This window comes from Vespa crabro, chromosome 6 (genome assembly GCF_910589235.1).
Source record: "Vespa crabro chromosome 6, iyVesCrab1.2, whole genome shotgun sequence".
Lineage (NCBI taxonomy): Eukaryota > Metazoa > Arthropoda > Insecta > Hymenoptera > Vespidae > Vespa > Vespa crabro.
Window position 1 is genome coordinate 7,265,652 of NC_060960.1, and position 21,054 is coordinate 7,286,705.

Below are 21,054 nucleotides of genomic sequence, written 5' to 3' on the forward strand. Positions count from 1 at the left end.
CACCTCTCTGGCAAAACTTTTTCGACGTAGATACGTCATCGGTTAAGAAGAACAATTCGTCGGACGAAAGTTTCGTTCGGCTGAAGTTTCAGACGAAATACGAGGAAGCATTTTTCAAGAAAGGCGTGAGTAACGATCGAAATATTTTCCTTCTCCCTAAGCGCGTGCTCTTCTCTTCTCCCGTTTTTCTCATCCGCAACGAATGCTTCTCATCCCCCCTCCTCTCTCTCTCTCTCTCTCTCTCTTTTTCTTTCTTTCACTATACCTTTCTTCTTTCCCTGCCTCCCCTAAAGGTTCCTCTCCGGATGAAACACGTTTCACGGGCTCAGCATAAAACGTATCCACCCCCTTGGTTAAACAGCTACGCACGCTTCTCCTTACGCCAGTACGGGAACGTGGCGAACTTGGGATTCCCCTAACTTCGTTTCGCTTTTCGATATATCCCAAAGGGCCGAATGAGCAAGTGAACGAACGAATAAGCGAGCGAGAGAGCTTGCGGAGCTTGATCGAATTTTAGAAGGCTCTGAGAAAGAAATCGGGCGAAGAAACGGGAAAGAAAGAAAGAGATAGAAGGGATCCGTTTTTTTCTTTTTTTTTTCTTTTTCTTTTTTTTTTCTTTTTTTTTTTTTTTTTTTTTCTTAGAAAGAAGAATCCCGAGGATATTCGATAAAAATTGAATGTGATGGATGGTCTGATAAGTTTTCCTAAAAAAAAAAAAAAAAAAAAGAAAATAAAGAATGAGAAAGGAAAAAAGGAAAAAAGAAATGAAAAAGAAAGAAAAAGATTCAAAATGGAACGGAGATCGAAAGAAGTATTTCACTTTTAGAAACAAATGGGATATTCTCACGTTTTTCCTTCTCCAAGGATAAAACTAAAAATGTAAACCGGTATATCCTATAACTCCTCTGTGACTGTACGTGCGATCGTACGACTGAGATAATCGGTGAAGTTGAAGAGAGACACAAAGAAGAGGTAAAGAGAGAGAAGTTTCGCAAAACCTCGAAACTGGAAGAGACTAGAAGAAAGGAAGGAAGGAAGGAAGGAAGGAAGGAAGGAAGGAAGGAAGGAAGGAAGGCACGCGCGATAAGAGACGTGATCCTTCGAGGTTGGTAAGGAGGGTGAAAAAGGAAGGGCATGAGAAGCACGTCGCATTTTCTACTTTGCGGAAACGTACGAGGGCCGCTTAATTGGGGTAGAGACGAGAGGAGGCGTGCTTTTATTTATAAGTTCGCTCGAGTCCATCGAGTTCCCCACTAGAGAGCGGTGCCTTTTCAGGGAAAAGGAAGAAAGAGTAAAAGAGAGAGAGAGAGAGAGAGAGAGAGAGAGAGAGAGAAAGAAAGTGGGAGGGAAAATCGTCGAAGGCTCATGCTCCGGGAGAAACGGTGGAACCGTGTGACAAATAACCCTTATAAACGCTCCTCCATAATTCGAGTTGCTCCCTCGACGGTGGCTTGCGAGGCTGTGCGCAAAGTGACGCGCGCGAGAACCTGGAATGAGAGTCGCGAAGTTGCTCAGGGCAAAGAGAAATCGAGCGAGAGTTGGAAGGAGGGGGTGAGTTTGGATGGTGAACCACTTGATTACCTAGCGATAATAAACATCGCGCCGATATGAACTCGGTTTGACCACTGCTCCCTCATACTATCTACTCACCGAAACCAACAGAGGAAGAGAGAGAGAGAGAGAGAGAGAGAGAGAGAGAGAGAGAGACGACACACGAGCGCGGGCGCGTCTGTTGTGCGCCAGCCAACTGGCACGTAGTAGATACGTACGGGCGAGCGGTCGTTTCGTCGACCATAGATAGCCGGGGATACGGTTGTAAATATGATGCGTTTATTGGCTACCGTGATTCGTGACCACCGAGAAGGAAAGAGAGAGAGAGAGAGAGAGAGAGAGAGAGAGAGAGGAATGGAGGGACTGGAGAGAGTTGTGTGCTCGTGTCACTACTGTGCTTTCGTACGATTAACTTTAGTCCCAATGATTTCGAGACCTATGGCCGGATTACCTATGATCTATGAAAAGGTGATCTACGGGAATCATAAAAGAAAAAAAATGATACTATATGAAAGGAATAGAGATGTCTTCTGTTTTTCTTCTTCTTTTTCTTTCCTATTTATAATAATAAATTATTGAATAAAAACGTTTGAAAAAGTTTTATACATTTTGTGATTTTAATATAGATAGTTGATATCTACTCGTAATAAATTATTTCAAAAATCTTTTTCATGGTAAGAAGTTGGAAAGTGACGGCTCGTTGCCGAGCTCGAGCCGTACACCGTGTCGACGATAAAAATAAGTATATGTAGGTACAAAGCATGTCGGTAAACGATAGTATTATAGACGTTTATGCGACTCGATATAGACCGTATGTGCGAGAGTCGACGTAAAAGGCTGCCTGCTTATGGAGAGAAGTAGCTTGAGAGAGAGAGAGAGAGAGAGAGAGAGAGAGAGAGAGAGAGAGAGAGAGAGAGAGAGAGAGAGAGAGAGAGAGAGAGAGAGAGAGAGAGAGAGTGAGAGAGGGAGAGAAAGAGAGGACAAAAAAGAGAAGAAAGAGAGAGAGAGAGAGAGAGAGAAAGAAAGAAGAAAAGTCAGACGGGGTGGGTAGCTTTAGGACGGTCGTGCCGTTGCGGGGGAGGTGAAACGGGAGGGTTTTTACGAGGCAGTAACGGCCGATAAGGTGAGCTTGCGCCCCACCTACGAAGCTTATTCCGCTACTGTACCCAAGTGGCTGCTCGACGTTCTCTCTTTCTCATTCTACTCTCTTTTACTTTCTCTTTTCTTCTCTCTCCCTCTTTCTCTTTCTTTTTTTATCATTCTCGTGCTTCTAGTCATCGTCGTCGTCGTCGTCGTAGTTGTCGTAGTCGTAGTAGTCGTCGTAGTCATGCTGCGAACAACTTCACCACAGCTTTATTTAAAATCGTTTACACGTATCGCGATAAACTTCTCAAAGGAACTCCCGTTCGTGGTACCATTGACGTTTCTAAGATTTTTGTTCGTCTTTCTTTTCCTTCGATATCGTGACATTTTTAATTCATAGATACTAGGGATAGCTGATATTTAATTCGTTCGCTAATGAATACCTAATCGTGATCTTTTTAATAATGGTGATTAATTAATGTCGTTTTGTTATTATTTATTGCCTCAATAAAATCTCAATTAAAATAATATTATTGAGATCGGTCAATAGTCAATCCAATAATTATAATCATAATAATAATAATAATAATAATAATAATAATAATAATAATAATAATAATAATAATGAAAATAGACAAATATAGAAAGGTTATATCACTGAAATAGCCCTATCGGTGAATGTTATAGGAGCGAACGGACTGCGCAGACGCGGCCGACAAACCTACACGCGCTATCAAACGCTGGAACTGGAGAAGGAATTCCACACGAATCACTACCTCACCAGGCGGAGGCGGATCGAGATGGCACATGCTCTTTGCCTGACGGAACGGCAGATCAAGATATGGTTTCAGAATCGACGGATGAAGCTGAAGAAGGAAATACAGGCGATAAAGGAATTGAACGAACAAGAAAAGCAAGCACAGGCGCAGAAAGCAGCAGCGGCAGCGGCTGCGGCTGCGCATCAGCAACAAGGCGGCGGTGGGGGTCCTGAGGGGGGTAACTAGGGGTACGCCCTACACCGTAGCCCCCCTGACCACCCCACCGCGAATCCACACCACCCTCTGCTAGCGCCTCAATGTACACAGCTATACTAAGGTGAGTTTTTTTTTGTAGTTAATTTGCTTTCTTATTTCCTTTTTTTTCCTTTTTCTTTTTTTTTTTTTTTTTTTTTTTTGTACTTGCACCATTTCTATTTCTTTATTTTCGAGCAATCGATGAAGAAATTTTACATTTTCAAAAATAAAAATATAATATATCTACGATGGTTCTCAAAAGGTATTAGGATTTGTATTAATGTTTTGTCTAAATCATGAGAGTTGCAATTTCAAGGATTACTCTAATACCGTTTTCTTTTTGCATCGTTTAAAGTTTAACACACGATGGCTCTTTGAACGTCCGCGAAACAAAACGGAAAAGCATTCGTCAAGTTGGAACATTAACCAACCACGCTTTCAGCTATTTTCTTTTTTAAGAAATAAGTTTCCTCGGCGAATCTAATGAGAATATACCACGCGCGAGCGTGCTTTCATAATTTCATAAGTTATTCCGTTTGTGTATGCTCTTAAGAGAAGGGTAGACGCGTTCGCCGGCCGGAGTAAGTCTGTATTCCGTAACGTTGTGCAAACTTAATTTTTGTCACCCTATTTCCCTCCAAAATGAGAAATATTTATTTTGTCTGTTTATATCCGCGAAAAATATATTTCTACGTATTCTAAGCAGGGCAATTTAAATTAAAATTGCGAAAGAAAATTTCTTTGTAGGTGTATTTTTATTTACGTTGTTTCTTTTCTTTTTCTTTTTTTTTTTTTTTTCTTTTTTTCTTTTCCGAAAAAATAAAAGAATAGAATTTAAATGTCATTCAAATATGGATGCAATTAGTACGTGACTGAAAAATTCATTTCTCTATGTTCAATTGTTTATAGCAAGAATGTTCCTTGCATATCTAATTATATACGTAATATCGAAATGTTTAATTACTTGCGCGCATACACACATTGTGCGTACTCAACTAATATCTAAAATAATTTCTTTTTTTCTTTTTTAAAGGATGAAAACACGTACGAAAAAATTGCATTTCGCGGTTTCAATTTACTCCCTATCAATATTTATCAGCTCACTATTAGTTTGCCCATTTGTCACTCCTGAAAAAGATATATATATATATATATATATATATATATATATATATATATACACACACATATATATTTCTTCGTCTGGACGAGATTTCGAGGAAATCTTTTCTCGAAAATCGTGTTGCGATAGTAGGCGAGAGAGAAAGTTCGTTCTGTAAAGGATATAGGGGGTTGAAAAAAAGAAAGTAGAAAGTTTCGTCCAGGTAAAAAAGAATGTAGAAAAAAAGGTGATGTTTTCAGTGTGCTATCTATCCTAAAGATCCATCGTATAATTCGTATTTTCGTCGTGGGGCGGCTATTCATTCTCGGAAAACGGATGACCCTTCGAATGGCTTGTCCCGAGCACACCAATATGGCCTGTTAAAAAAAGGCCTAGCTTTTTCGCTACTTTCACGACGTTTCCTTTAGCCCTCGTGTGTACGATTTTTACGACACTTTTGCCGAAAAAGAAAAGAAAAAATAAAAAAAAAAAAAAAAAAAAAGAAAAAGAAAAAAAAAGATCTTTTGAAACGCGATACCATTCATTTTATATCGAATTTCTGTTGGATTTCACGTTTCGTCCGAAAAGGGAAACACTTATGTTATTGGTACGATTATTTTTATAATCTTATCGAAAGAAATGCGGTTAAAGAGAATAAACGCTTTCATTGTATAGATATCCCATTGGTAAAATATCGATCCTCTAAAAATCCAAGAAATTTATAGAGCGGATGTCCCAAAGCCGTTAGTCGATTGTCTCGAAAATAATTCTCTCAGCTAGGTACATTGTATTTAAATCTAGCATTCTCATCGACTCACGTCTAAATGTAAAATAGTCATCGAATAGTCAATGAAAGAGAATTATTTAGATATCTATTCGTGTCTCGTGAACTCGAAATTTTCTGCTTCTCGGATCATCGAACATTTGGATAAATCGCAAATAACTTTGTTGGTGTTACCTACATAGAGATCAGAATTTAATGTGTAAATTCATGGAAAGTTAGTTACTTTTCAAACTCGCTTTTCGAAATCTAAGCGTCGTCGCAAAGTCGTAACGTTGCAATGCCGCGGGACTTGAGAATCGAGATTCGTTCGAGAGCAACATTCTTCTTAATCTTCTTCTTTTTTCGGATACCACGGCCAACTTCTCGAATAAATTCTCCCCTTGGCCATTTGTAATATTACCCGCGGAACGATTCCTCGATTAACTTCGTTGGATTGCGCTGTAATTGTACGGGTCGTTCGAGCTCAATTAAATAACGCTTCGAGGACGATATTTATTTAAAATGGCCGGGAGTGTTATTTATTTAATTGACGACATCAAATTCACGAATAATACTTACTAAACGTTATGTTCCGAGTTCTTACTTTATCTGATACGGCTATATAATTAAATCGTTCGACGTTATTAAAGTTCGATTGATTATAAAAGGATTCGATGATTGAGACATTGATTCTGTAATTGAAACATTATATCACCATTGTTGTAGCACCATATGTGCGTGGACGTAACTAAAGAATTTTTCGTATCGTGAATTCTTTCAATTATATAAATATTCAAAATGTTAACTAATCGTAACAATTATTATAAGTAATATATTTTTCATTCCATGCATACGTAATTAATATAGTATTTTAAAAATTTATTGAAATTAAGCGTATTTTCATGTATCACTTTTCATTCGTCTATTATAATAAAAGTATGCAAATAAATGCATCTTCTTCGTATAACAGGATTGAGTAATATGAGTTAAAAAAGAAAAAAAAAATAGAATTTTCGATCCAACATAAAAACGCAATTAGAATGAATACACTAAAAGTTAATGAAGTACATTGTTTTAATATCACCATAAAGATGTATATCATTGAAAAGCATGATAATAAAAGAATTCTTTTATCGCATCAACTTAATCGAATATAAAAAGAAGGCATTTGAATTTAAAAACGTATACCGAACTTTAAATTCCATAAAATCGAGTGATACGGTAAATAAGACCTTAACGAGATTTGCTCTTAATCTGATTATAAAAATTTGTATAGCGCGCTAAATATAATATTGTAATTCGTAACCATAGTATGACACTGCCATCTAACGGAATTAACGATCTCTGGTATAGTTATGGCTGCTTCATCCTCACAAGTTTGTGGGCGTGGTTAAGGCGGAGACGAAGGAAAATAACTATTTTGTCGCTTTAATTCGTTACTTAATTTTTTCTTCGTAATAACAATATTATTACGTATATTAAATAATTCTAATTAAAATAATATATATATATCGTTATATACTTTTAATATAATTTAACAATTCCAGTACGATAAGAATTTAAAGAAGATTTTGAAAGCGGCAGCTTTGATGTAACACTCCGCGGGCACTACTTTCTTTGCTAGATCCAACAGTACCAGATGGCAGCATCGGTCAACGGTATATCAACATTTATTTGTGCGCTCTACTTTACCGACTCTCAATGGGTAAACACAAATTTACAAACGCGCTCTATCCACTAAGTTGGCAATCGAGGTTGTTAGTTCGATGATCTTCCGTAAAGCGCATCATACTTTGTTTTTATCGACGTGGTAACACAAATGGCTAGGAAACTAAAATGCACGTGAGAGAAGGTTTATACTGATTCTTAAATATATTCGTGCTACTGTCTATATCGATAGCGTTATAAAAGAGGATGTGACATTTTTATTAGAAACGAAGGATCGACGTAACGTGATTTTATTATCCAATAAAACGTAATTTCCATGGATCGATGAAACACTTTGATCGTTCTTCTCTCACTCTCTATTTCTTTGACATAGATGTTCGTCAAACAGTGGGACGAGCTCTTTATTGGCTGTAAAGGAAGACATTTTACGATCCATAAAAACATTTATAGCGCTCGAGTCGTCTTACTTCGACTGTAACATCTCCGGTCCTTCCCCTTTCCCCGTTATATCCATTACCCCTTCCGTAGCCTTTCCAAGGGCGGCCACTGGCACGCGCGCTCTCTTGCCTGCCTTTGAGATTTACAGGTTACGCTCCCGGTAACACCTCGTAAACTTGGCTTAACGACTTTAACCGGGCCTAACAGCTTCCTTCCTGCAATCAGACCCTGACCTACCTCTTATGTTCGTCCTAGAAAAATCTTGAACCAACTGTCGTATTTCTTTCATCTATGAAACTAACATCATAATATTTTACAATAAAATTTATTGCCGATTAATAGTTACTTTTTATCGATAATATTCAATTAATATTCTTTTTACTTTTTTTATTTTCTTAATTTTAACCTTTTTCATATTACAAAGACTTTCAACCAAATTAATATTACTCGTATTTTACATGGACGTACGCATTTGTATAAAATATTTATTATCTTGAAATTTTTCGATAAAATCTTCCCCATTGTCTCCTATCATAGATCTTTAAAGAAGATTAAGCTTTCAAAGTATCCAAACGAAATGCCTTATTACTTTCAGTCGTATTAAATCCACCTATACAATAGTGGGAGTCTTGTAATTCTTGAACGCGCGCTACCGGCTCACGGTAGCACGGCTCTTTGCTTTATGATTTGTTTTGATTACACTTCATTACCATTTTACGCCTTTCGCTGGCAGCGTAATGGTCTGGCAATAAGTCTTCTTCGTTGATTCTATCGCGACGTTTATGGCCATCATTATTAGCTGATACCACTTGAACTCTCGTAAAGTCTACGCCCGTGCGCGATCTGGCTCGTCTGGGACGTTCGTCCACTTGCACGCTAGTGGCATGAGTGGAGAGGGTAAATTGGTAGGGATAACCACGAAGAGACGAATAAGGGAGGGGAGACTTACGAGTTGGTCGATTGTCCGCTAGATTGCGTGCTTATGACTCGGTTATCTTAATAATATATATATATATATATATGCATATATACATGACATATTTGATTAATATGTTTGCGATTGTTAATGAAAATAATTTTCTTTTTTAATGACCAGTAATAACTGAATATTCTATTTCTTTTTTCTTTTTCTTTTTTTTTTTTTTTAATCTCTTTTTTACTTTTTTTTTGTCTCTTTTTTTTTCTATTTTTTTTTTTTGTTTTCCCCGCCCCCTATAAAAGAAACTATAGCTTATCATAATATTTATTTTATTTGATAAACCAGATAATTATTTAAATACTTAATTTATTTTATTGCGCTTGCTTTTTATAAATGTATAAATTGTAAACATGGAATATAAGTATAAGCGTATCGGATGATAATAAAAAAAAAAAAAAAAAGAAGTTCTTTTAAAGTAGTAAAAAAAATGTCACTCCGAAGATTTCAAATATTCCAACGCCATTTCAAAAAAGAATCGAAGAAGTTAGTTTAACATTCAAACGGAGCCAAGTCGTTTGCCGTAAAGCGAGCATCAAAGACGCATAAAATTAATCCGAATGCAACACCATCTCTTAGTTTAACCTCACCGAACTAAACGGCACGACTGGGTACGTAAACAAAAGATTTCCGCGTTTCGCGGTGATAATTTAACAGCTCCTTATATACTTACTGGGATCTTCCGCGAGCTACGAATATCCCGAAATCTGGTTTCGCGCGGTGGTATTAGCATTTAAAAGTGAGCAGTACCCGGCCTGCCGGCGCCATTGGTCCACATTTACACAACAATGAGGGTCCGCACTCTAAAAACTCCCAGAATCCCTGGGCTTGAAAGTCAGAGGCGAATCTGAGTGAGAGAAAGAGATAGGATAAGAGATGTGGGGGGGGGGGGGGAAAGAAGAGAAGCAGAGAATGCTAACGCCATCGGAATCTATCTCTCTCTCTCTCTCTCTCTTTTTACCTTTTTTCATCTCTCTCTTTCTCTTTGTCTGTCTCATTCCCCCTCATTCAGTCGGTTGCTCTCGCACGCACACAGGCAATCTCTCACTTAGAGATAAAGTTTGGAAGAAGGGGAGGATGAGTCGTCGTGGTAGGGAACACAGAGTGAAAAAGAAAGAGAGAGAGAGAGATAGAAAAGGAGAGAGCGAGAGAGAGAGAGAGAGAGAGAGAGAGAGAGAGAGAGAAAAGAGGCAACGACGCAAGCTAACTAGAAACTCGCAATACAAAACCTAAGACTTGAGCCTTTTCTTCTTTTTTTTTATCCTGTTTTCGGGACCGGACTAACCTCAGAGAGGATAGCATACGATCCTCTCTCTTTCTCTCTATCTCGTTTCTCGGCCATGGATATTTCTAACACACACGACCCACCCATCCCAGTGGCAGTGATGGCGTCTGCGACGTTGCCAAATTATCTTACGTAACCACTTAATTTTCCTTCGATGCGATCCAATCGGTTTAACTTTTAAAACGGTATATTTTATTGCGAAGTAATTAAAAAACCTGTTATGCTTACGTTAAGTTAAATTAACGTCTGATACTAGGGATAAGTGATAAAGTTACTTCGTAGATATTTTAAATGTTATCAATGATAATGTCGATTGCATTTATTCGATAGAAAATTCTTTTATGTTAAATACATCAAAAATATGGAAAATGTTATTACATACGATCAGTTATTTTAATTATAATAAGAATAATGATCGTTCTCAAGTCATATCTATTTCTATTTATTTTCCTTCAATTATTCTTATTTTTAAATGTATTACCGTTCGTCGTTAATAAAATTAATCATTATGTGTAAATTCACAGGATAACTAAGCGAATAATTGTGAATGTTACTCAACTATTGTTGTATTATTCATTAAGCTATGTGCTCGTTATCGGATCTCGTTTATTCATATGATTAGAAAGAGTTATCTAAGCATTAATGTCAATCTCAAAGATTTTGCTTTGTTAACATACTCACATACGTTTTTTTACATGTGTAATTATTCATTCGATTTAACATTTGTCACCTTCGTAGTCCGTATTCCGTTTGTCAACTTGTAAATCGGTATGATAAAGTTGGAATCGTAAGAGCACGCGTCTCAAGCAAAATGTAACTTCAACGCAAAGAAATTGACGAAATTAATCCGTGCGGAATCACTTAATCCGCTTTTGATCGTTTCCAACTTCCCCGTTCATATATTTATATGGACCACCCAAGTACAACTGGCACGAGTGAAATGTTCCTTGACCAAGCCCACGTAATAAATAAATCGTTCGCCGACTTTATCGCGTTTCTATTTATTTAATCGCAAGCCTCGATAAAGATTTCATTCCGTATGCGGGGTCCATTTGATCGTATCGTGTCGTTAATCGCATCGTTGCATTTCAATTCATGGACAATTATATAATAGTTTCGCGTGCGGTATAACGAGTAATTTGTAATCTACGAGAAGCTTTCTATTCCATTGATATTACATCGAACGTTTCAATTCTAAGATCGTTATGTCTTTTCTATATTATTTTCCTAAGTGAATTTTTAAAATGTGGCAACATTTACAGAAAATTGTTTATAAAATTTGCATATATATATGTACGTGTGTGTGCGTGTGTGTGTGTGTATGTATGTGTACGACAAATATAAAGCACAAAAAAGATTTCGAAATTCGCTGATAATAATATACAATTGTCAAACAATGAATTTTTCCAATCGATAATACGTCAGAAGATACGAGCGAATGTGAAATTTGTCGTTGCACAAATTTTAATCAATAAATTTTCCAACACGTCGGACTAGACGTTGCATAGATATATCACTTCTACGGGTGTTCATATAAAGTTAATGCCGCTTCAATTATAAACGGGCCAACTCTTCCTCTTTTCCCCTCCCCCATATAAAAAAGTTCGTCCGAACGCGCATCGAGTTTTCTTTTCGTGGCTTTCTTGGGCCATTTATTCATCGTAATATTGAAATAAGCTTTCTAAACTTTTCGCGAGAGTTTGCCCGCTATACGACAGCGAAGGGGAGAGAATTTTACGAAGGACGAATAAAGGGGAAGGAGGTAGAAGTGCGAGCTAATTGTGATACACTTCGCGGCGGAATCTACATGGACTCGAAAAAGCTTGTGAAAAGAAGCGAAAATATATTACGCGTATTGTCTTGCGAGCTTTTTCTCTGGTCAACCAAAAAAAGAGAGAGAGAGAGTGAGTGAGTGAGTGAGAGAGAGAGAGAGAGAGAGAGAGAGAGAGAGAGAGATCATTTTACAAATTTAATTATATTATACTATATCGTATACTTAATTATTAAAAATATCGAAATCTAATGGTCACAAAAAATTTAATGGTCCTATTAACACCATATAACTTAATGAATATAGATTATTGGATTTTCTTCCTATCTCTCCTCGATATAATATTGTCGCTGTAATAAGGCACTTTGTGGATTTTGTTACGATCGAAAATTTGCCAAGAGAGAAGTTATTATTTCATGAGAATTTAAATTTACTTTCAGCCGCGTAACATTCTTTTGCAATACGATGAAAAGCTTTAGTAAGAAGTCCCCGCGCTTTCATCGAGAGACGTGCTCTAAGAACGGCGGGACAGCTAATTGTGATACACCCCGCGGGGAGTTGCGTTGAAAGTGTCGAGGATCTCGAGGTGGCGCGGTTCCGAGCTTGCTTATACGAAGTTAAGAAGCAGAAACGGAAAAGGGTGGGCAAGCGGGAGAGGGTGAGAGAGGCGTCGAGGAGGACACTACGTAGTTAGTTATATACGCTGTGGCTGTGCATGTTGCCAGTAGCGTCGGTGTGTTTTTCATTTTCTTTATATCACCCTTGACGCTCGTAAAACCATTACCCGTGACCGAGCAAATGCAACTCCTATATAAACTCTATTGGTGTGTTCATATATACCACGTTTACTACGTGTCCTTCTCGTTCTTTGACGATACTGCCGAGTTCTTTTGGTTCCGCGTTCTTTTACCACCTTCTACCATCCACCACCATCACCATCACTAGTTGAAACTCGTCGTTTTGTGTTTCGCCAAGACCAAGTCAATTTCCTCAGCAATGGTAAACTCGACCCTTCGGCTTTTATTTGTGGCATACCCACGGGAATGATCCGAGCTTTCTCATCGTCGATTGGATAAATTCCGTTTGCTTCGTTATCTACTTGCCAAGTTTGACTTACTAGGTGGGAAGAAAAGAAATGATGGGTCATCCATCGACTTACATATATATTTAGATATCATTTCAAACAACCGGAACTTGGCCGCATTTCTTCGTCCACCGTTCTCTTTCAAACAGATCCTATTATTCCAAATGTTTCATCGTGATCGCGCTCTTTATAATAGCTTCACGATGACAAATTCTTACAACGTTAAGATTAATGTTATACTGAAAAATACGAGACATCTAAATGGTTAATAGATTAAATCAAGTTTTAACAACCGTTGATATAATAGAATAGATTCAAGTGAGATATGAATTTTCAATAAGCCATCGATATTTCCAAACGGGTATTTTCCTAGATTCAAAGTTAGTTTCGCAAAGTTTAAGGCGTTCATTACGCACGAGCCACTTTGGAGGCCGTGATGTGTAGATAAGTCAGTTAGCGACTCGCTCTAGCGCGTTCCATCGTGGATCCTTTTTTGCGTAGCGCCCTCTTATTGCTCTTCTCTCTTTCTCTCTTTCTCTCTTTCTCTCTTTCTCTTTCCGTTCTCTTGCTCACACTTGTCGGGTGATTCATCATCGGTGTCGTTCTCTTTCTCTCTCTTTCTCTCCTTTCTCTGGCTCGACTGGCTGGTCTGGCTTGGCTGGCTGCTTTGCTGGCTTTGGCTTGGCTGGCTGGCTGGCTGGCTGGCTGGCTGGCTGGCTGGCTGGCTGGCTGACTGGCTGGTTGGTTGGTTGGTTGGTTGGTTGGTTGGCTGGCTGGCTGGCTGGCTGGCTGGCTGGCTGGCTCGGTTTCTGGCTTTCTGGCCCCCGAACCCGCGTACACTACCGAGCCGCGCTTCGTCTTCCTTCTTCTACGTAGGTACCTACACGTTGCTCGTTTTACTCCCACACTGGATCCGTACCAACATGCAGTTCTGGCGCGGCAGGGCGCTCTCTCCGAGTGAACTTAAAGCCAGATATTCTTTGCATTCTTTCCGACCAGTCATCATATACTCGAGTTTCGACAATATCGAACTCTTCTTTGTACCAAATTTAATCCCTCGTTCCTTTTCTATTTCTGAATATCACCGAGAAACGAATTTATATCGTATTTGTTCTTCGAAAATGATAAGTCGAATAAAAAAGCAATACAAAAGAATAAGCTACTAAGATAAAATGGAAAGATTAATGTCTATCACTTTTATCTATGATATTTCATTTGGAATAATGCGTAAGATCTTTAAGATCGCACATATAAGCGAATTCTCATCGGAAGCCATGTGTCCTTGACGTTGCAATCGACAAGAGATTTAGGTAAAGTTTTTTGACCGTTAAGAGCCGTCGGATCAGCACCTTCGTCCACGAAGATATCTCGAATACTTGATACAACACCCACTATTGGGCTTCGAGTATGCGATATATCTAAAGCGATGCATCACTCGGCTATATCACTCCGTGTCACGAAAAGATACGGTAATATTTTCCTTCCGACATTCGCGAACGTCGGCGTTGTCGGCGGTGTAAACACTGCGGGGGCACGAGAGCGAGATCGGTGCCAAGCCCCTTTTCTTTCCTCGTCGTTTCGATACGTTGTTCGCTCGTCACTCGTTGGAAATCGATTATGGCGCCGTCCGTGTGCGCTGCTTTCAAACTTTACTCGACAATTCAATTATTCACGGACAACCCTCGCAATAACATTCTGACAATATTATTAAAGTTATACTCGGCACTGTATATTTCTTATGTACTTGGCATTCAACCTTAAGATTTATATTAGCTCTTTTGATATTTCTCACGGAAAAAATTGATATAATTGGGCCTGAGCGAAATGGTAAGAATTTGCGGAGGAAGATCGAACGTTGCTATAGTAAAGACATTTTTAAAGATTATGAGTGGATTCTTTCGTGAAAATTCAACGTTTTCAGGTCGACGGTGGCGGAAGGTGGGATTCCAGTAATTCGGTTATGGAACGGTTGGTTACTGGAGAGAGAGAAGTGGGCAGGGTGTCGGACAGTGGTATGGGTCGAGTGGTAGTAAGGGTAGGGGGGAGAGGGCGTTCCACGGCGTACCCTGCATGGGGTAGCTTGCAACCTCACGCGACACTAGAGCCATCTATATCCTCAAAGATTTATGGGTTCCTGGTGCAGCGGCTGCTCGGAGCAAGTACACACCGCACAATATCACGTGGTGCGGTGTTGGTGGTGCCCCCTGTCGCGACGGCCGCGCTGTCGCCCCGCAGGGGTTTACGCGCAATTCGCGCTCGTGCACTAACCTCATAAAAAAGTTGCTCCTCGATCTCAATCCGATCGGATCCCTTATCTTCTTTCTTTTAACTCGGCCGATTCTGGAAGATCCGACGATTCTCGCACGTTTCTTAACCATAGACCAAACTGGATTCTCTTGAATTTCGAAGTCAAGATTGCCATCACTGCTATGGTTCAATCTGCGCTTCGTTTTTTTTTTTTACTACCTATTTGTTCTTTATGTCAAGAATCCCCTACAAAAATTTTTTTTTCTTTTCTTTACACGACAGGAGAAATCTCTCTTTTTTCTTTCTTATTTCTTTGTTCTTCTTTTTCTTCGTTCTGTATTATCAAGTTATTAGCATAAACTTGATGTCTTGATTAATTCGACTTGTTATTCCTCAGAATAATAATTAATAAAAAATATCGACGAATATTCTGTTAACAGGAATAAGAGATACGCAATTGAAAACGTAATAACGTATTATTACTCTTTCCGGAAGTAATCGTGAGAGTACTGGAAAAAGGAAGATCAATGAATGGAAAAGAAATTAAATGCTTTAAAAGAAAGGTTCGATCTATATGTGTATAGGTAAAGTATATAACGAGATATATGTATGCGTGTATAACAAGTGATCGTATTCGTGGTATGGAAAGGACGAAGCGAAAGCAGAGGTTTTACAACAACCCCCTTGACACGGCCGTCAATTCGTACTTCCCACGATATTCTGCGTGAGTAGTAGCGAAGAGATAGAGAGAGAGAGAGAGAGAGAGAGTGAATGAGTGGGTCGTTCTAGTATTGGTACGAGACGAGGGTGAGGACGAGAACGATATGAGTACGGGTATCTACCTACTACCTATGCCAGTGCACTCCAACCCAAGCAAACGGCCCGTTCCACCGATGCGGCCGGTTTACGAGCAACCTGTGGTAACGAGAGCGATAGATAATAACCGCTCCGTGCTTGACTCTCATCCCCCTTCTCTCTCTCTCTCTCTCTCTATTTCTCTCTTTCTCCCTCTTTCTACCCCTTCGGTCTCTGTACGTTTCTGCACGTACGCGTCAGCTTCATTTATTTTTTACCAAGTCCGGAATCGAGCGAGCATCACGTCGAATGAAGGAATCCCGTCGGTTCCATCCACCATGTAGAATTATTTACATCGGCACCAAGCCCCCGAGAGATTTTGTTTGACAACGCTTATAACAACGATGACTGTCCAGTCTCTACGTCCCCTCATATCGTATGCGTTAAACCTTAATCACGTTGCTGAATATATGTAGGTATACCTAACTCGTATTCAGTTCCTGCTTCTGCTCGATTTTACAAGGTTCTTCTTATTTTATTTTATACGTATCTTCTTCTTTTGCTCGATTCGAGAGCATACAGAAAGATGGCGTAGGTATGTCGTACACGTTTATCGTTCGAAATAAGACTCGTCAATTTATCTTCGTTATTGTTTTACAAGAGCGAATAACGTGTCCCGTAACGAGTCCTTCGAGTAGTAAAGAGATTATTTATTATAAGTTTGAAAGGAGCACCTGCGTATACAACGATCCTGTGAAATTATTATCAGAGATGTTTGGTTCGATATACTTCATTACGATATCCGTATGTTACCTGATAACGTTATTATACGGATAATTAAAAGTAGTAGATAAAATTGTAATAAAGATATAAAATGAATAAACGAAACAAATACTTTATAGGTTTATATAATGAAATAAAGGAATCGATATATTTTGTCTTCATCGATAATTGACATTTATCGATCTGACGTTTATTAATTAATAATAATTATCTTAATAAGATAACGAATAAAAACTTAATGTTAATTGCGCGTAAGTATTAAGCTTAAAATTCTTTCTGAAATCTAATCAAATCGAATCATCGGACGGTGAATTTTCTTACAAGGCCTTATGTTCCCTCGAGTCGTCTCGCGGAATCACGTTCCTTCGGTTTTTACGAGATTTAAGCGTCGTTACGTTCTCGACGCGCAGGCGCGCGCGATGGAAATTTATTGCGGCTTAAAAACTCTAGCTCCTTCGAAAATCCTGATAAATGTCCAAAGAAGCGCCGTTAGTGCGTGTAGGTATACGTGTGCATGTACATCCATATATATATATATCCATATATATATATATATATATATATATATATATATATATATATATACTTAATGTATATCGGTGTTGGTATCCATAGCAATGTAGATGTGAATACATCTACAATCGAAGAAACTCTGAGAGAAGAAGCAAAGGCAAAGTGACTCTAGGCCGAAATGCAAACTGTATGATATACAAGGTCGTCGTACAAACAAATGTCGACGACTGGCATAATCGTGCCAACGTTACGTGCACGTCTTTAAGAAAATCCAAAAAACTTTTTCACCACTCGATTTATCGTTCTTGTTAGAAACGATAAGGATTCGGTAATCTTTGAATTATAGTTCGCCACTCACTAATGCCATAGAACTCGTCGTCTACTATAAATTTCATATGATGGTTTACGCAAAAGCGTAAACTTTTTACGCGGCGCGATATCGTTCGGAATAGAAACGTATAAATTCATTGATAATAGGTGTTTAAATTTTGAAAGATAATTGACGCAAATATTTGTATCGATATGCATGTATATATGTATCAACAATAATTAAATGTCAATAATATCGATATATACGCATATATACATTCTAAAATATATATATATATAAATTCTTATTCCGAGTAAAATTTCTATACCTATAAAAATAAATTTTACTATGTTTTCTAATAATAATATTTTTAAACTTATACGATATGATAATTTATGAAAATTTAATATATTTTACGGAGGAGGAAACGTCGATACGTCTTCTTCTCTCCGACTGCAATCTTTTTACTAACCAAAATCCAATTATTCCGCACAAAAGAGGGACGATGGATGTGAACGAGAAGATTCTTTTTGACAAGACAAAGCATCGAAAAAAAAATTGCCAGGGAAAAGTACAAAGGGTGGTGCCTGCAGAAATGGCTACGAGAATGAATTTCGTTTCTCCATGAAAAAGAGAAAAGAGAGAGAGAGAGAGAGAGAGAGAGAGAGAGAGAGAGAGAGAGGGAGAGAGAGAGTTTAAGATCTTCCTGCTATTTCTTTTCTTTTATTCTTCTTTTTCTTCATCTTTTTTTTCTACTTGCAGTTTTCTTTAGCTACGCATATCAAGAAGCTCAGGACAAACAAGTTTTTCGCGTACCTTTTTAAGGGTGTCCAATATTTTCTACTCGTTTTTTTTTTTCTTATGACTTCAGGTATGAAAAAAATATAAAATATAAAGTAGCAAGAAGGAAACATTATAAACCTATTCTATAAGCTTTGATTAGGTATTGATTATACTCCTCTCATGCGTAATCTAACAATCAAATTAACGTGTGACAGAAATTTTTGAATGTAATAAAAATATCTGACAAAAGTAAGAAAAAATTCATATACCAGATTATACTTCTCTAATTAATTGGAAAGTATTTGTTTAATCGTATAAACTTATGCAAATAACTAAAGCGTATTTAATCAGCTATTAACTTCTATATTACTTGCATAAGAATACAAAATATAACATATAAAAGATAATAGTAAGAACAAATGGAAAGAAAACTTGTTCATGTTTATCTTAAATTTTCGAAATATACTGATATGTTAGCGAATGAAAGTAGAATAGAAAGCATAGAAAGCATATAACTTGAAAGAAATAAAAATTTTTTAATGCCTTACTCTATGAGATTATATTAGAATTCTATTCAAGCTATTTATCTGTTCAAATATGATTAGTAATATCAATCGTAAGTACATTAATTTAAATCAATTGAAATTAGATTGATAAAATTATGGAGAAGTTTTGAAATGTACAGTCATTCGCTCGTTTGTACTTGCATCTTAAAAGATATCGATATTATCACAAGTAATATTACTAACCTAGATCTCACCACGTGGAGGTTAGTGTATCTGGTGACTCTATTCTATAAAATCCGCTTTCGCGTAGTAATCTAATCGTATTTTCGAACAAATAAAATTAAGTCGCAGGTAGAATCTTTTATCGTGTTCATGAACACCCACGTCTATGCCCGCGGATACGCGCGCAAATGTTTTCTCTCTATCCTTCTCATATTCTCGCGTATAAAAAATCGATAATGAACCGAAACCATTCGACGATACATCGGATTTATCCGATCGCAGATGAATCTATGTCTCAATGATTCCTCAATGATCCTTGGAAAAGAAAATGAAGAAGATGAAGAAAAGTTAGAGAAAAAATATGAGATAAAAAAGAAAGCCGAAGAAAGAAAAGAAAATAAAGTCGGAACGGTTTTACATAACAATGACGAAACTCAGAATGAGAAGGAGGCATATTAAATATCGCTCCACCCAAGCAAAACTAGAGTACCAAAATTCGAGCTCGATTTTTCTCTACTGAAAGAAGAAGACCCGCCCAATGTCCCATCCCAAGGGCCCACACTCAAGGGCCCTATCCGATGGTCCTTCCCTCGACGATCCTTCCCTCGATAGTCCAGCCTAAAAAAAAAAAAAAGAAGAAAAAAGAAAAAAAGAGGAGATAGAAAAGAATAGTGAAAGAAGAAATTTAATAGGAAAGAAAAAAAGGTGAGTTACAGAAAGGTAAAAGAAATCGAGAAAAAGGAAGAAAATTGATAGAGAAGGGGATATTCGTTCTTAGCGATGATGAAGGTTGATCTAGCTTAGAACAGAAATTAGAATTTTGAATTTTTCAATGCGTTTCTCTAAGGAATTATATTAAAATTCTAACGATGAAGCTCAGAACGAGAGGTAGACGAGAGATATTGAATCCCGACCAAAACTGAAATATTAAAATCAAGCTCAGATTTTTGTGTATTGAAAGAAGAAGACCCAGCCAAGGGTTAAAATCGAAGAATCCCTTCCCAAATATTTCACCCCAAAAAGAGCTTTACACGATGCTGAGACAGCAGCTCGCATAAAGGCCCACACTCATGGACCCACACTCATGGATCCCATCCGAGACTTATAAATAATAATGAATAAATATAAATAAGAATAAATAAAAATAACAGCGAACATAAGTGCGATAGAAAAGTTTCCTATTCGTTCCTCTAAGAAATTATTTTAGAATTCTACTATATTTAATCATTTATCTATTAAACTATTAATAACAATGTAAAATGTAAGTAATTTAAGAATTACTTAGACGTTTATTACGTATATTTAGAATTAAAAAGAAAAAATTTTGGATAAGCATTGAATTATGGAGCTATTCGCTCGGTAATACTTGCATCGCATAAAATTTCGGCATATTACAAATTTCGATGTATATTATTACGATCATTGTAATATCGCTAAGAATATTTTATTATTTAAATATTAATTCATTATAATTCATGTACATCGTATATTGTTTAATTATTAGTAAAATAATTTTATTTATTAATTATTCCTTTTCAAGTTCACGATTTACATTTGTTAAAATTACATTTATTGATCGTGTTTTATGACCATCGTAATATTGTTAAGAATGATCACGAGTTGAAAAGTTTAAAATATTGAAATATTGAATTAAAATTATTTCAAGTTTCTCGAGCATTACTGTCTTTTTAATATTTAAACGTATATACTATTGTTTAAATAATAGTTTAATGTACTCCGTGTTTATTAAGGATTATTTAAATAATTATAAAATTATCGAAAGTATTAATTTATAAGTTTTCACGTTTAGAAAGAGAGAGTGTCGATGTTTATTCATTGAATTACAAAAGACAATTATAACTCGATAATCATCAAAGTTAATAAAAAGAGCCATATATGTGTATATTATACAAAGTCAATTGTATAGAATACCAAAAATCTTATTGAAATTTTAAATAAGAATTATTTTAATTTTCTCGAACGATCTTTCTGAATATTTAAGCGTATAATAATATTATTTAAATAATATTCTAACAATGCCATAGATTCAATTAGTACGATTGTATGTCAAAAATATAATTATTATTTATAAATTAAATATGTTCGTTTGATAATTATAAACTAAGGAGTACGAGAAAATGAGATTCCATTTGAAACGAGG

At 37.0% G+C, this 21,054-nt stretch overlaps 1 protein-coding gene across 4 annotated transcripts in view; it reads left to right on the forward strand.

Annotated features, from left to right (window-relative positions):
- LOC124425101 (homeotic protein ultrabithorax-like) overlaps positions 1-21,054 on the forward strand; it is a 487,023-nt gene that overhangs the window by 427,016 nt on the left and 38,953 nt on the right. For 3 of the 4 annotated variants that reach the window (XM_046964973.1, XM_046964972.1, XM_046964974.1), the window contains one exon: positions 3,322-3,729. In XM_046964973.1, coding sequence (XP_046820929.1) covers positions 3,322-3,638 — 317 coding nt within the window. In that variant the 3' untranslated portion in view covers positions 3,639-3,729. Of the gene's footprint in view, positions 1-3,321; positions 3,730-21,054 lie in introns of those variants that run through there. The other variant, XR_006942425.1, reaches the window with a different exon arrangement.